Source organism: Trichomycterus rosablanca, chromosome 1 (genome assembly GCF_030014385.1).
Source record: "Trichomycterus rosablanca isolate fTriRos1 chromosome 1, fTriRos1.hap1, whole genome shotgun sequence".
Lineage (NCBI taxonomy): Eukaryota > Metazoa > Chordata > Actinopteri > Siluriformes > Trichomycteridae > Trichomycterus > Trichomycterus rosablanca.
The window spans coordinates 81,166,595-81,183,765 of record NC_085988.1 but is presented as its reverse complement, the minus strand read 5'-3'; the positions used below and the strand labels follow the sequence as shown (position 1 = coordinate 81,183,765).

General features: G+C 40.3%; 1 protein-coding gene across 2 annotated transcripts in view; it reads left to right on the top strand.

Moving 5' to 3' along the window:
• The window catches only part of il15ra (interleukin 15 receptor subunit alpha), a 65,351-nt gene that overhangs the window by 34,936 nt on the left and 13,244 nt on the right, over positions 1-17,171 (top strand). For both annotated transcript variants that reach the window (XM_062996631.1, XM_062996622.1), the window contains exons 2-6: positions 6,181-6,348; positions 11,683-11,727; positions 11,827-11,853; positions 13,868-13,909; positions 14,783-14,809. In XM_062996631.1, coding sequence (XP_062852701.1) covers positions 6,181-6,348; positions 11,683-11,727; positions 11,827-11,853; positions 13,868-13,909; positions 14,783-14,809 — 309 coding nt within the window. The remainder of the gene's footprint in view (positions 1-6,180; positions 6,349-11,682; positions 11,728-11,826; positions 11,854-13,867; positions 13,910-14,782; positions 14,810-17,171) is intronic.

The window sequence follows — 17,171 nt, the reverse complement described above, 5'->3', positions numbered from 1 at the left end:
AAACTCCTGATGTACTGTTTTTCGAACCAAATTTAGAATTTAAAGTAGTCTAATTAACCGAACTCCGTTCCCGAAACAGTCAAGTCCGAATTTTAGGACAATCTTTTTCATAGAATCCCGTTTTTTTAAACTGCCAGACGCCTAAGATTTCCACGTTCAAATCATAGAACCCCGTCCTTTGAACTGCCAGGTAATAGATTTCCAACGTTTGCTCATTCATAGAATCCCGTTTTTTTAAAACTGCCAGACCCTAGGTTTTACAACGCTCGAATTATAGAATCTATAGAATTAACCCAGTCCCAGACTCGTTAAAACTTAGATCTTTCGAATCACGCGCCCCTGCTTTTGAAACAGACAGACACGTTTCGCTCCAATGGTGTTCCGGGTGAAGCCTCTGCCGAACAGCCCTTTACCGTTTATTTTGCTCGGTCTGATTCAAACTCAGCAATCAGGAAACATAAATTTTTTTTAGCTCCAACATATATTCACAGTTTTAAACTATCTAATAATACTTTAGTAATTTAATCAGACACTTACGGATTCTGAGATTCACTTTCACACTCAGTACACTAAATAATAAATGCATCTAATATATATACAGAGAACTTCTGTTTACCTTAAGCAGGCGCGCGCCTTGTACTGAGCACAAAAGATTTTTTCAGAATTCCTGGTCTTACCTCAGTCAGCTGAATTAATTCGATGCTATCCTCAGACCTCCTGAACCATCCTCTGGCTACCATTTGTTAGGATAAATCTTTTGTTCAAAAGGTCCTGAAGAAAGCAGTCGAAGGAAGTCCAGAAAGTACTCTTTAAAACACTTTATTAAGTGAAAAAATAATCTGTGAATATATATCAGAGCTAAGCCGGCCGGCGCTCCTTTTCTCCTGCAGTCTAGACACACCACGTAAGAAAGAGGCCGAACCTTTCTCCCCGCCGGTTTTTAAACTCAGCTAGGCTCCTCCTCCTTTACTGCTGGTGGAGCCAATGAAATGTGCTAAAGAGGCCCAGGCTCCGCCCTCTGCCAAGAGATTATGGCAGCCGCCATTTTGAATAGACCATGTGGGGGACATGCGGCATGCATGTCGTAAAGCTTGGAAAATGCCGTCAAATTTCCCATATTAAATGTACGTCTTTGTTCTGAAAAACCTAACACGGTATGAAAGTAAGTACCGCAGTATAATATTACAAAATATAAACGCTGTACTTCTGGCAGAAATTTTTCAGACCTACAATTCTTTTGTGTTTTTAAAAGAACTTATAAACAAAATAAGCTCAATGTTTACGTTGCTAAAAACTAGAGATTTTAAGCTATCAGAAGGTTCCTTGTTTACCAACAATGATATTTTGACGGTGTGACAGTATACAGAGAAACACAAACATAAAAATTCATAGCCCGTTCACGGGCTAAAGACCACCGTGTCCACTCACTGTCCACTCTATTAGACACTCCTACCTAGTCGGTCCACCTTGTAGATGTAAAGTCAGAGATAATCACTCATCTATTGCTGCTGTTTGAGTTGGTCATGCAACACACAGTAACACACCACCACCATGTCAGTGTCACTGCAGTTTTGAGAATGATCCACCTCCTAAATAATATCTGGTGTACCTGGGAGAGTCCTGACCATTGAAGAACAGCATGAAAGGGGGCTAACAAAGCATGCAGAGAAATAGATGGACTACAGTCAGTAATTGTAGAACTACAAAGTGCTCCTTTATAGTAAGTGGAGCTGATAAAATGGACAGTGAGTGTAGAAACAAGGAGGTGGTTTTAATGTTATGGTTGATCAGTGTAATCTGAGCAATTGAGGATTAAGAGCCTTGCCCAACAGCAGCAACCTGGCAGTGGTGGCACTTGAACCAGTAACCCTCTGATTACTAGTCCAGTACCTTTACCACTAGGCCATGGCTTGCCCCTTTAGTACCGTAGGTTTCACACTGACTGTAGTGATCCAGATTTAAACCCATGTTCTCAGGACCCAGATTGCTCCAGCTGTGTCACCGTGCCAGTATTTGTAGGCAGTGGTATGTTTAAGAGCCCCTAGAGTCATGTAGCAGCAGTGGAGGGGATGTGGCTAAGCTTTTACTTCAGCAAACCTAGATAAGGTCGTACACGGTCATGCACAGACCTGACTGTCTGAAGTGGTTAACATACGAGAACCTGCATTCTACTAGACCATGAGAAAAGAAAGAGAAAAGAAAGCAGAGGATGTGGGTAACTTCTGATTACTTCTGCACTGCAGGAAAATGCAAGTGTTTAAAAGCTGCATTTGTTTCAGGTTTTTATACATTATTTAATATAATAATTTACTAGTAAAATGCTATTAAAAAGCAATTAGAAAAACCTAAGCATTATTTATATGTGTGACAGTGGTGGGTTTTTTATTTAGTTACCCTACATATTTATACACTGATCAGGCATAACATTATGACCATATATTCTAATATTGTGTCGGTCCCCCTTTTGCTGCACCATACACAACAAACTGTGATGCTCTATGTATTCTGACACCTTTCTATCAGAACCAGCATTAACTTCTTCAGCAGTTTGAGCTACAGTAGCTTGTCTGTTGGATCGGACCACATGAGCCAGCTTTCGCTCCCCACGTGCATCAATGAGCCTTGGCCGCCCATGACCCTGTCGCCGGTTTACCACTGTTGCTTCCTTGGACCACTTTTGATAGATACTGACCACTGCAGACCGGGAACACCCCACAAGAGCTGCAGTTTTGGAGATGCTTTGACCCAGTCGTCTAACCATCACAATTTGGCCCTTGTCAAACTCACTCAGATCCTCAAGCTCGACCCATTTTTCCTGCTTCTAACATCAACTTTGAGGATAAAATGTTCACCTGCTGCCGAATATATCCCACCCACTAACAGGTGCCGTGATGAAGAGATAATCAGTGTTATTTACTTCACCTGTCAGTGGTCATAATGTTATGCCCGGCCGGTATACAGTCTGGGGCAGTAGAGGCTCTGTGGTTAAGGTACTGAACTAAAAATTGCAAGGTTGTTTTTTAAGCCCCACCATGGCCAACCTTTTACTGTTGTTAAGCAAGGCCCTTAGTCCTCAGTTTTTTGGAACATATTCAGCCAAACAACAATAAAAACAGCTCTGCCTCCTGGCATGGCTGGGCGGCCACATGAACAACGATTGGCTGTTGTTCAAGGTTCCAGGACCAGGGTTCCTTATAACTGGTGCAATTACGACCTCTGCTGGCTGATTGATGGCGCCTGCGCAGAGTCGGGGAATAATGCTAATCAGGGTGTGGCTCTCCGTACACAAAGCTGATCCGTATATGAACTCGCCTCATGCAAATGAAAATATGTAGTTGGTACTGCTCACGTGTCGGAGGGGGCGTGTGACAGTCTCGCTCTCCTCAATCAGAGCAGAAATCAGCATCAAGTAGAGAGGAAACATAATGCATTCAATAAAAAAACTACTGTATATACCTTCACATCAATGGTATCTTCACACATGTACAAGTCCTCCATACGGTGGGCACTGAACTGGAATATTTAATACATTTCCACTTATATTTTGCCCCTGTCCCAACTTTTGAGTGTGTTGCAGGCATCAAATAAAAAAAACTTCTACATTTGTCAGTTAAAAAACATTCAAAAGCAATAGCACAGATTCTTCTTTTTACTGCATTATACACAATGCCCCAAGCTTCAGCAAACTTATCTTTTCTGCTGAGCAACTAAATTGCATATGAAGGAAAACTGAGCCCAGTTACAGAATCTTGCTTCTTCTGCTTTGCCAGTTATTGCCGACTGAGAGGGCAAATAGGGAATGCTTGACATGTCTGTTTCTCTTAATAGACAATTCACCTGCTCATCAGTGATGTTAATTCACTCTTGGAGGGAGAGTTCTATGTATCATGGATACTCAAACTGTAATACCAAGCTTGCTCTGGTGTGTTTTTTGCTGCTGGGAAATGCCAGCATACCTTTTTCTTTCTGAGGAAACCTGGCTTTGATTGTGGCCCTTTTGGGTCTTACTGTGAAACTCCCTGGGAGAGTGAATTGCCTCAGTGACGGCATGATGTCTCCTTTCTGGAGAGGACCAACCTATAAATCCAGTGGGGTTGGGGTGCTGCCCGTCTGTTGCCATCCCTGGCTTGTTTTCCCTATCTTTTCTCTTTTACCAATATTGGGTTGTTGCAGTAGCCTGTCATATTATGACGACTAGTTCTCAGTTTAGAGCTATCCGTACTGTCACTGCCGTGAACAGAATAGTCCGACGCTCGCGTATAGTATACGATGTTCCAAAGATCCAGAGAGAAGTCTTAACCAGGCAGTAGGTCAACACGTAATTCAATAATCCAAACACAGTCCAAGGGGAAAACTGAAATCGTAGTCGTAATACAAAGCACAAGGGTCATACACTGAAATACCATAACACATTCAAAACGCTCAGTACGCAGAAGAAACTGGCAATACCTCGCAAAGTACCTCTGTTGCCAGCACGCTTATATTCATTCATAAATTGGCTTCAGGTGTGTTCATTAGTAGGCTGGTGACGCAGACTCCCGCTGCGCTGTCCGATTGGCTGCTTGTTCCACATGATCGCCCAGTGTCTCCTGGGAAATGCAGTCCTCCACTTTACAGTCAATGGTATCACTAGGAATCGCAGGCAGTGTGACACGTACTATGTCCACTTTCTCCATTGTGGGCTGTGAATGATTTTTGTGACTTTGTTTATTGTTTCCATTTTTGGTCACCTCATTCATTCGAGCATATCCTCTTTTTATTAGTGGCTTTTAGCCACAATATTGTTCTACCTTGTTCAAGCATCCTGCACTTTTTCAATTATTTGTAATTTATTCGTGTGTGTGCCTTCACGTTACCCATCCCGCCCTGTTACAAAAACTTTAAAGTCATCTTTTTATAGGATCAAAAGAAATAACAACCATAAAAATCTGATACCTTTCTATGCAAACAGCTTTCCCAACCACTGTGCTTCCCATTTGCTGTGTCAGGCCGTTAATCTATTATTACAAACAGTATTACATACACTTACTTAAAATAATGTCTTAAAAACACTTGTGCCCTTTAACAGACTGTGTAAATGACATATTTACATATATTTTTATTTATTTTAGTGCATGTAGGTATTTTTTTACGATCGTCACATGTACCACATGTGAACGTTATTACCAACAGAATTACTATCATTTACCACCAGTAGCGCTGGTACCACAGTTTGGGAACCACTGGACTAGATTAATTGATCTATTCACACCATACACTGATCAGCCATAACATTAAAACCACCTCCTTGTTTCTACACTCACTGTTCATTTTTTTTAGCTCCACTTACCATATAGAAGCACTTTGTAGTTCTACAATTACTAACTGTAGTCCATCTGTTTCTTTACATACTTTTTTAACCTGCTTTCACCCTGTTCTTCAATGGTCAGGACCCCCACAGGACCACCACAGAGCAGGTATTATTTAGGTGGTGGATCATTCTCAGCACTGCAGTGACACTGACATGGTGGTGGTGTGTTAGTGTGTGTTGTGCTGGTATGTGTGGATCAGACACTTCCTAGAGTTTCTCTATTAGACACTTACCTAGTTGGTCCACCCTGTAGATGTAAAGTTGGAGACGATCGCTCATCTATTGCTGCTGTTTGAGTTGCTCATCTTTTAGACCTTCATTAGTGGTCACAGGACGCTGCCTATGGGGCACTGTTGGCTGGATGTTTTTGGTTGGTGGACTATTCTCAGTCCAGCAGTGACAGTGAGGTGTTTAAAAACTTCAGCAGCGCTGCTGTGTCTGATTCACTCATACCAGCACAACACACACTTACACACCACCACCATGTCAGTGTCACTGCAGTGCTGAGAATGATCCACCACCAAAATAATACCTACTTTGTGGTGGTCCTGTGGGGGTCCTGATCATTGAAGAACAGCATGAAAGGGGACTAACAAAACATGCAGAGAAACAGATGGACTACAGTCAGTAATTGTAGAACTACAAAGTGCTTCTATATGGTAAGTGGAGCTGATAAAATGGACAGTGAGTGTAGAAACAAGAAGGTGGTTTTAATGTTATGGCTGATTGGTGTAATACGTTCATAACCTTCATTTTCCTAAAAACTGATATACACGCCCTGTGTGTGCAGCTGACTTTGTGTTTGTAATGCTTTGTTTCTTTTTTCTCAGAAATGTGTTCAGATCCTCCAAAGGTTCAGAATGCCAAACCAGCAGTAAATCCAGGTGACAAGTTCCGCATGCAATGTGAAGACGGCTACGTGAGGAAAGCTGGTACATCCAACCTCTTCAAATGCATTGAGAATAAATGGACAAATGAGCTACAGTTACAATGCATACGTAAGACCCACTTTTCACATTACAAAACATTTAGTTCTGTATTAATTATTCAGGATGAGTGTGTGCAGGCAGTTTCACCATACCATCATGCTCATAGCACACCAGTATGACCAGTCTGACCAAGAGAGTAAGACAGGAATACCTTGAACTGGGTACCAGTCCATCACAGGTGTTATGTTAAATGCAATATAAAATACAATAAACTATAATTTATTGGCAATTGTAGCTTAGCAATTAAATTACTGGACTAGTAAACAAAAGGTTGCTGGTTCAAACCCCACCAGTATCAGGTTGCCACTGTTGGGCCCTTGAGCAAGACGCTTAACCCTCAATTGACTAGACTGTATACTGTAAGTTACTTTGGGTAAAAGCGTCCACTAAATAACTGTTTGAAGACAGGACCAAAAATCCAAAACCTTTTATACACCGATCAGCCATAACATTAAAACAACCTCCTTGTTTCTACACTCACTGTCCATGTTATCAGCTCCACCATATAGAAGTACTTTGTAGATCTACAATTACTGACTGTAGTCCATCTGTTTCTCTGCATGCTTTGTTATCCCCCTTTCATGCTGTTCTTCAATGGTCAGTATTATTTGGGTGGTGGATCATTCTCAGCACTGCAGTGGCACTGACATGGAGGTGGTGTGTTAGTGTGTGTTGTGCTGGTATGAGTGGATAAGACCCAGCAATGCTGATGGAGTTTTTAAACACCTCACTGTACTGCTGGACTGAAAATAGTCCATCAACCAAAAACATACAGCTAACAGCGCCCTGTGGGCAGCATCCTGTGACCACTGATAATTGTCTAGAAGATGACCAACTTAAACAGCAGCAATAGATGAGCGATCGTCTCCGACTTTACATCTACAAGGTGGACCAACTAGGTAGGAGTGTCTAATAGAGTGGACAGTGAGTGGACACGGTGTTTAAAAACTCCATTAGCGCTGTTGTGTCTGATCCACTCATACCAGCACAACACACACTAACACACCACCACCATGTCAGTGTCACTGCAGTGCTGAGAATGATCCACCACCTAAATAATACCTGCTCTGTGGGGGTCCTGACCATTAAAGAACGGAGTGAAAGCAGGTTAAAAAAGTATGTAGAGAAACAGATGGACTACAGTCCAAACAAGGAGGTGGTTTTAATATTATGGCTGATCGGTGTATATTAATACTGTTTTAAGTCAAGTGTTTCTTGTACTTTATTATTTTCTTCATATTCATGCCAATGTGGCCACTGTTTAGGGAAAAGGCTTTGGACATACCACTATCCTGACCTGGGCTTAATGACAAATCAATTTCCAATAGTTTATATTATCACTGTAACTTTATATACACTGAGCAGGCATAACATTATGAGCACTGACAGGTGAAGTGAATAACACTGATTATCTCTTCATCATGGCACCTGTTAGTGGGGGGATATTTTAGGCAGCAAGTGAACATTTTATCCTTAAAGTTGATGTTAGAAGCAGGAAAAATGAGTTTGACAAGGACCAAATTGTGATGGCTAGACGACTGGGTCAGAGCATCTCCAAAACTGCAGCTCTTGTGGGGTGTTCCCGGTCTGCAGTGGTCAGTATCTATCAAAAGTGGTCCAAGGAAGGAACAGTGTTAAACCAGCGACAGGGTCATGGGCGGACAAGGATCACTGATGCGCGTAGGGAGTGAAGGACCGTGTGGACCGATTCAACAGATGAGCTACTGTAACTCAGATTGCTGTAGAAGTTAATGCTGGTTCTGATAGAAAGGTGTCAAAGTTCATGCCTTGACTGGTCAGGGCTGTTTTGGCAGCAAAAGGGGAACCAACACAATATTAGGAAGGTGGTCATAATGTTATGCATGATCTGTGTAACTTCTATTGTGCTGTAACGATACCCATTTAATTAGTGCATTTAAATAACCAAGATTTATATTATGATGGAACACTGTCCTCTAGTAAATGTTGGATGAAACCTTTATTTGTGGCATACCGGACTCTCTAGAAAGAGACAGAACAGGAAACTCTGAAAAACGGAATCAGAAAACAGGATGGACATTGTGTGGCAGCCAGCAGCAAAAAATAAATGTCCACTGACTGAGATCTTGGATTAAAAGAGAAAGCTGAAGAGTTGGTGTAAAAAAGGGCTGAGCGTGGTCCTGCCCAGCGTACTATCCTCGCAGAGCGTGCCGGTGCCTAAAAAACACACGCACAATACAACACAATACAACACAATGAGCCAGCGGTGAGGTGGCCAACGAAGCCGGTGTTTAAAGCACGACTCACGGCTGCTGTGAGTGTTTTGTGATGTATCGAAGCCCACTGGTGGTTAAACTGATATAAATTTAGATTTATAGTATTAGCCAACAGATAATAACCCAATAATAAACTAAATCAGGCTTCAATAGTACAACCCCTGGCAAAAATTATGGAATCACCACTCTTGCAAGATGTTCTGTCAATTGTTGAATTTTGTAGAAAAAAAATAAATCACAGACATGCCACAAAACTATCATTTATCAAAATGTCAACCTTCTGGCATTAAGAAACAATAAAAAAAAAGAAACAAATATAATAGTTGTGGTCAGTCACAATTGCTTTTTTTAGATCAAGTAGAGGAAAAAAATATGGAATCACTCAAATCTGAGGAAAAAATTACGGAATCACTCTGTAATTTGCAGTTTAAAAACAAAACATCTGCAGCAGATTAGATTTGCTAATTATTCTTCAGTTTAAAAAGAGTGCTTACACCTCGGAGAGCTGTTGCACAAAGCAGATTGTCATGAATCATGGTTCCAACACAAGATATGTCAGTTAAAACAAATGAGAGGATTATAAAACTCCTTCAAGAAGATAAATCATTGTGGAATGTCGCAAAAGATGTTGGTTGTTCCCAGTAAGCTGTGTTTAAAATCTGGACCAAGTACAAACAAAATGGGAAGGTTGTAAAAGGGAAGCATACTGGTAGACCAAGTAAGACATCAAAGCATCGAGATAGAAAACTTAAAGCAATATGTCTTGAAAACAGAAAATGCACAACAAAACAAATGAGAAACAAGTGGCCGGAAAGTGGAGTCAATGTCTGTGACTGAACTGTAAGAAATCACCTAAAAGAAATGGGATTTACATACAGAAAAGCCAAACAAAAGCCATCATTAACACCTAAAAAGAAAAGAACAAGGTTAAAGTAGGCTAAAGAAAAGCAATCGTGGACTGTGGGTGACTGGATAAAAGTGATCTTCAGTGATGAATCGCGAATCTGCATTGGGCAAGGTGATGATGCTGGAACTTTTGTTTGGTGTCTGTCCAATGAAATTTAGAAAAAAGATAACTGCCTAAAGAAAACATGTTAATTTCCACAGTTGTTGATGATATGGGCCTGCATGTCGGGTAAAGGCACAGGGGAGATGGTCTTCAATAAATGCCAAAGTCCACATTGAAATTTTGGACGCTTTTCTTATTCCATCAGTTGAAAGGATGTTTGGTGATTTTTCAAGATGATAATGCATCTTGCCATAGGGCAAAGGACGTGAAAACTTTCCTTCAAGAAAACATATAATGTCAATGGCATGGCCTGCAAATAGTCCGGATCTCAATCCATTTGAAAATCTCTGGTGGAAATTGAAGAAAATGGTCAATGACAAGGTTCCAACCTGCAAAGCTGATCTGGCAACAGCAATAAGAGACAGTTGAAGGCAGATTGATGAAGAATACTGTTTGTCATTAGTTAACTCCATGCCTCAGAGAGTTTAAACCATTATAAAAGCCAGAGGTGGTGCAACAAAGTAATAATGGTGCAGTGTTTTCTAATGATTCCATAATTTTTTCCTCAGATTTGAGTGATTCCATATTTTTTTCCTCTACTTGATCTAAAAAAAAGCAATTGTGACTGACCACAACTATTATATTTGTTTCTTTTTTTATTGTTTCTTAATGCCAGAGGGTTGACAGTTTGAGAAATGATAGTTTTGTGGCATGTCTGTGATTTATTTTTTTTCTACAAAATTAAACAATTGAAAGAACATCTTCCAAGAGTGGTGATTCCATAATTTTTGCCAGGGGTTGTAACAAAATCCACGAGTAACTGTAAATTAGTGAGGTTTTTATGTTCAAAGCTAACCAAAAGTATTTATTAATGTCTATTACGATGTAACACTACCTATTTACGATTTATTATGATGTATGGGCAACTAAAAGATCTTAAATCTATAGAATGGTGCTGTGATGGAACAGTATTTGCTTGTAAACTCAAGTAATAGAAGGTTGTGGTTGTAATGTGACAATGCCATCATAAATAACATTTTTGTATTATGATGTAACAACAGCATCTACTAAATGTACATGACTGGTCTGAACACTGTCCACTAGTACACTTTACTAATATATTTTAATTATTTATTTATATATATTTTATATTATTTGTTGCAACATAATACTAAATAAGTTAGTCATTGTATTATAATGTTATTATAATTCATATTTGTGAAATGTAATTAAACAATGTCCAATAGTCCTGGAGGTCATCTAGATGTTTTTTGGGAAATGCAAGTCAAGCCTTTGTGTTCCTTTTGGTCAGCAGTGGTTTGCACCTAGCAACTTGTGTGTGCGAAAGACTACTTATCGGTGTCTTACTTATTGTGCAGTCATGCATATTGACCGTAACTGAGGCGAATGAGGACTGCAGATCTTCAGATGTTTATCTGGGGTCTTTTGTGACCTCCAGGACGAGTCATTGATGTATTTGTGTATAATGACTCTCAGTGTTTGCTGCAGTCCTTCCGCCTTAGCAATGGTCTTGTAACCCTTGCTTTTGTAACCCAAATGACTGTTTAACATCTGTATATAAATATCTTTAGAACATGGCATCATGTTCTGCTTTTTGAGACACTCTAGATGGTTTACAATTACAGAAGGTGCTATTAAAGATCTGGCACGACTGCACGGCAATAAGCATGTTTGGTTAACTGATTGACTTAGTAACATAGAGGGCAATTAATTTTTCACATAGCACCATAAATCTTGTGTTATCTTGGTCTTATTGTAATAGTTTGATAATCTGAAACATTTAAGTGTGACAAATATGTCAAGTTGAATTTATTTGTATGGCACATTTTATAATAGACAGTGTCTCAAAGCAAAAAAAAAAAAAAAAACCTGTTAAGCAAGCCAAGGGTGACAGTGGAAAAGAAAAAAAAAACCTTAAAATTACAGGAAGAAACCTTGAGAGGAACCAGACAAAATCTATGAAAAATAGAAGAAATTGGGATGGATGCAAATTTGTACTAATATTCCAGTGATTATGCAGTTAAATGGTCATAATTAACAGCTATGTCCATCCTGCAGCTGATCCAGCAGCACCTAAGGTTCCACCCAAAGCAGCACCCACACGTGAGTAGTCTTCCTTTATAACATCTTATATTACATTATAATGACCTTTTGATGATGTTATTATGCATAATACATATTATATATTTTTTAATCTTCTAGCTGAACCTCAGGCAACAACTTCGATAGGTAAATACATTTTCCTTTAATTTTTGAACAATAGGTGACTGAATGAGGGATAAAATCTACCTGAAGCTGTATTACAGCATGTTAATTAATGACTCTAATATGAATCCCACTTCCAGTCACTCTGTATTAAGACCACATGAGCTTGTTGTAGACTTCACTGTTTGTCACAGACATGATGACCACAAAACTTCTACAGCAGTGTGAGGAGTTGGACACACTAAGTGATTGGTGGTCAAATTTATTTGTGTAGTGCTTTTTACAAAAGACATTGTCTCAAAGCAACTTTACAGAATCCAGGACCGCAGAATCCAAAATCCCACCTTTAACATACAGAATCCACTCACTCACTCACTGTCTTAGCCGCTTATCCAATTAGGGTCGTGTGCTGGAGCCTATCCCAGCTTTTTAATGGGCGCAAGGCACACAGTAACATCCTGGATGGGATGCCAGTCCATCGCAGGGCAGACACACACACACGCACACATTCACCTATAGGGCAATTCAGTGTCTCCAATTAACCTGACTGCATGTTTTTGGACTGTGGGAGGAAACCGGAGCTCCCGGAGAAAACCCACACAGACACGGGGAGAACATGCACATGACAACTCCGCACAGAAAGGACCCAGATCGCCCGTCTGGGGATGGAACCCAGGACCTTCTTGCTGTGAGACGACAGTGCTACCCACCGAGCCACCCTGCCGCCCACATACAGAATCCAACCCCTGATAAACAAGCCAAGGGCAACAGTGGCAAGAAAAACTTCTTTTAAATTATAGGAACAAATCCTGAGAGGAACTACACTCAGCAGAGACCTCCATCCTCCCTGGGTGGCCTGGAGAACTTTGTGTAACATGATGAATAAAAAGCACTAACAGATTTATAAATTTTAATTCAGTGGATTCCGAGAGTATTCAGACCACTTGACCTTTTGCACTCTTTACTGTGATGTGGATTTGATTTTAAACAAATATAGTTGCAATTAATTTACTAATAAATTTAAGCTTGATTACTCAGTTAAAATCTGTGGTGAAACTCCATATTGTGGTCAGGTGCATCCTGTTTGCTTTATTTACCCTTGATATAAAACTTAATTGGAGTCTGACAACTGAAAATACATTGTAGGGACAAAATCCAAATCCAAGGAACTGTCTGTGGGTCTCAACGATTAAACTGGGGCAAAGCATAGATCAGGGAAAGAATGTAAAACAATATTTGAGGCTTTGAATGTTTACACAACCATGGAAGGAACTTGGCACAGCCTTGGACTTTTCTAGAGTTGGTCATCTGGCTGAATTGGGCATCCGGGCAAGAAAGGCCTTGTCCAGGGAAATAAGACAGAACCCAACAGTCTCTCTAAAAGAGCTCCAAATGTCCTGTTCAGAGATGAATTATGTATGTTAGACAACCATCTTTGCAGACACAAGACAGCCCACGTTGAGTTTGCCAACTTGACAAAATGACAGGAAAAAGTTTCAAGAGAAACATGAGGTAAAGGGCTGTAGCTCGTCCAGGGTATTTCCCGCATGATGCCTGAAAAGTGCCAGATGAATTCCCAGAAAGAGAGAAATGTGTGTCAGCAGAAAACCAAGCTTGGTATTACGGTTGCAGAGAGATCTGTGCCAACATAGGAGCTGGACAATCTGTAAGCAGTAAACCAGGATAAATAGAAACTCCTCCAGGTGGAGCAAATTACCACTCAACAAGGCTCAGGTGGCTCAGTTAAGAGGAACTGACACGTTAATCTTCTGCGCCTCCATACCTCATCTGCCAGCCAAATTTTGGAAAGCAGAAGACATGATTCTGTAACGGAGCCATCATTATGTCATTAATATTATTATTCTTATTTGATATTTAGTAATTTAAAAGGTTGCATTCCTCACCTATTGTAGTGAGACATTGAGCTAATTAACCTCAACGATAATCATTCTTATAATTGTTTAGCTATCTTTACCAGTGATGTTCTAGTGATCATGCAGTTAAATGGTCATAATTAACAGCTATGTCCATCCTACAGCTGATCCAACATCTACAGTTCAAACCACACCATCACCCAGCAGTGAGTAGTCTTCCTTTATAGCCTCTTATATAACATTATAATTACTTTTTATGATGGTTTTATGCATATATATATACTGATCAGCCATAACATTAAAACCACCTCCTTGTTTCTACACTCACTGTCCATTTTATCAGCTCCACTTACCATATAGAAGCACTTTGTAGTTCTACAATTACTGACTGTAGTCCATCTGTTTCTCTACATACATATGTTTGTCATTCTCAGCACTGCAGTGACACTGACATGGTGGTGGTGTGTTAGTGTGTGTTGTGCTGGTATGAGTGGATAAGACACAGCAGCACTGCTGGAGTTTTTAAATACCGTGTCCACTCACTGTCCACTCTATTAGACACGCCTACCTAGTTGGTCCACCTTGTAGATGTAAAGTCAGAGACGATCACTCATCTATTACTGCTGTTTGAGTTGGTCATCTTCTAGACCTTCATCAGGCGCTGTTGGCTGGATATATTTGGTTGGTGAACTATTCAAAGTCCAGCAGTGACAGTGAGGTGTTTAAAAACTCCAGCAGCACTGCTGTGACTTATCCACTCATACCAGCACAACACACACTAACACACCACCACCGTGTCAGTGTCACTGCAGTGCTGAGAATGATCCACCACCTAAATAATACCTGCTCTGTGGTGGTCCTGGGAAAGTCCTGACCATTGAAGAACAGGGTGAAAGGAGGCTAACAAAGCATGTAGAGAAACAGATGGACTACAGTCAGTAATTGTAGAACTACAAAGTGCTTCTATGTGGTAAGTGGAGCCAAAAAAAAAAGGACAGTGAGTGTAGAAACAAGGAGGTTTTAATGTTATAGTTGATCAGTATAGATATATATTTTACATATATATTTTAATCTTTCAGCTCACGCTCAGACAACAACATCGACAGGTAAATACCTTTACAGCAGTGTGAAAAAAAAATGCTTTTATAAATTTACTATTTTATAAATCACAATTTCATTCATTTGAGGAACAACATGCACTATATGGCCAAAAGTATGTGGACACCGCTAATAATTATTGAGTGTAGGTGTTTCAAACACACCCATTGTTAACAGATACATAAAATCAAATACTCACTCACTGTCTTAACCGCTTATCCAATCAGGGTCGCGGAGGGTGCTGGAGCCTTTCCCAGCTTTTCAAAGGGTGCAAGGCACACAGTAATACCCTGAACGGGGTGCCAGTCCATCGCAGGGCAGACACAAATACATACACGCACACACACCCATTCACCAATGGGGTCTCCATTTAACCTGACTGCATGTTTTTGGACTATAGGAGGAAACCAGAGCTCCCCGCCTGGGGATCGAACCCAGGACCTTCTTGCTGTGAGGCGACAGTGCTACCCACTTAGTCACCTTGCCACCCATTAAATCAAATAATTACATTTAAATAATATGCTTCCAATTTTGTGGCAACCGTTAGGGGAAGGCTGTTTCCTGTTCCTGCCCTGTGCATAAAAAGAGCCAGAGCCCTTATCTCATTCCTACTAAACATTGACTGAGAGGCAGACAATTCAGAATCAGGCTTTTTATTTGGCCAAGTATGCTCACACATACAAGGAATTTGTTTTTGGTTACACAGATGCTTTTAGTGCATGAAAAATACAATACAGACAATCTTATTCACACAGCTCACTCTCTCCTTAACACACACAGTCATACCTGTAAACATAGAAACATTCCAAGTAACATTGGTGCCTGACCTTAAAAATGAACAGTTAACTCTCTACAAGTCTGTACAAGAACACTATACCACTGTGTTAAGGAAAAGGAAAAAAGATGTTACCTGATGTTATGGCTTTACAATACAAAATAGACTAAGCTAAATGTGATTCAAAGAAGCGTAGCAGAAAGGAAACAACTTCTAAACAAGATAACCCCTTCTCACACATTTATTCAAGGCACCCAAGGTCTGAAGCAGCAAAGCAACCCCAAAACATCAGTGAGCCCTTCCATGTTTTACAGTTAACATGGTGTTCTTTTCTCTAAAAGAATGGCAATTCCAAGCAACATTTGATGCTCTATAGACTAAATGAACACACATTCCCACAGACACAACCCAAAATCACCCTTAAGCAAGAACAAATATCTGCATAATTAATCAGACAGTTAATCCGTAAGCCAATTTAGTTGATTATACATACACAGCCAGTCTTTATATAGTCAGACATGTACTGGGAGATTCACTCGAAAGAGGCCCAGAATATTATGTAATAACTCTCGTTAGAACAAAGCAATCTGAACGAAACAATGCGCAATGTGCCCCTGCATCGGAGCGTTGAGGTAGGTGCCGGACAGCCGTCGCGACATTTAACCTCCGTTTGCAACTTCCGGGTGCATACCCTTTCACTCAGTCACTCGACTTCTCATCAGGATGGTGGTGTACAGTATTGAGCAGCGTGTCTTCATGGTGCGAACCTATTGGGTCACCAGTTTGTTTAAGCAAAAAGTCTATCGGAACAAGATTTGAAGGAAAACATTCAACGTGAAATTGCTGCTATTTCCTCGATATGCTTGGAGCACCATGTCGAAATGTGTCTGCCAGAGAACAGAGATCACTTCCAACATAGCATGTAATGCAATCAATCACACATACGTCAAGGTATGTAGTGTATGGGAGTTACAACAGAATATTCAGGGCCTCTTATGAGTGAAACTCCTTGTAGAATATAAATAAAATACCTTTAATGTCCATCAGATTTAAGTCACCTAAAGGTTTCTACAGGAACACTATACTACAGTGTTAAGGAAATGTAAAAAGATTACCTGATGTTATGGCTTTACAATACAAAATAGACTGGGCAAAAATGTAATTCATGGCAGAGTAGCAAGAAACCATTTCTAACCAAGATAACCATACATGTACATAAGGCAGCAAGACAGAGATCCAAAATCCAAAATCAAAATTACAGCTCAGTCATAAAATAACAGGATGTAGGAGTGACTCAAGTCCAGACTTGAACCCAGCTGTGTGTTCTGCAAAAGCAGTGGAGTAAAATGTCTCCACAGTCCACAGTGATGTGAAAAAAAGAGTATTGGGTTTCAGTCACTAAGCTAAGGGCCGATTATTTTTTCACAAGCGTGATACTATTTTTGGATAACTACAGTATGTCGACAATATGTTAGTTGGGCATTCCAAGTAAAATGGCATTAATATAACCCCTCAAGTTAATGTTCTAATGTATACCTGGTGATCACTGAGGTTGAGGTCGGATCTGTGTGCAGGCCATTGTGTTCCACACCAAA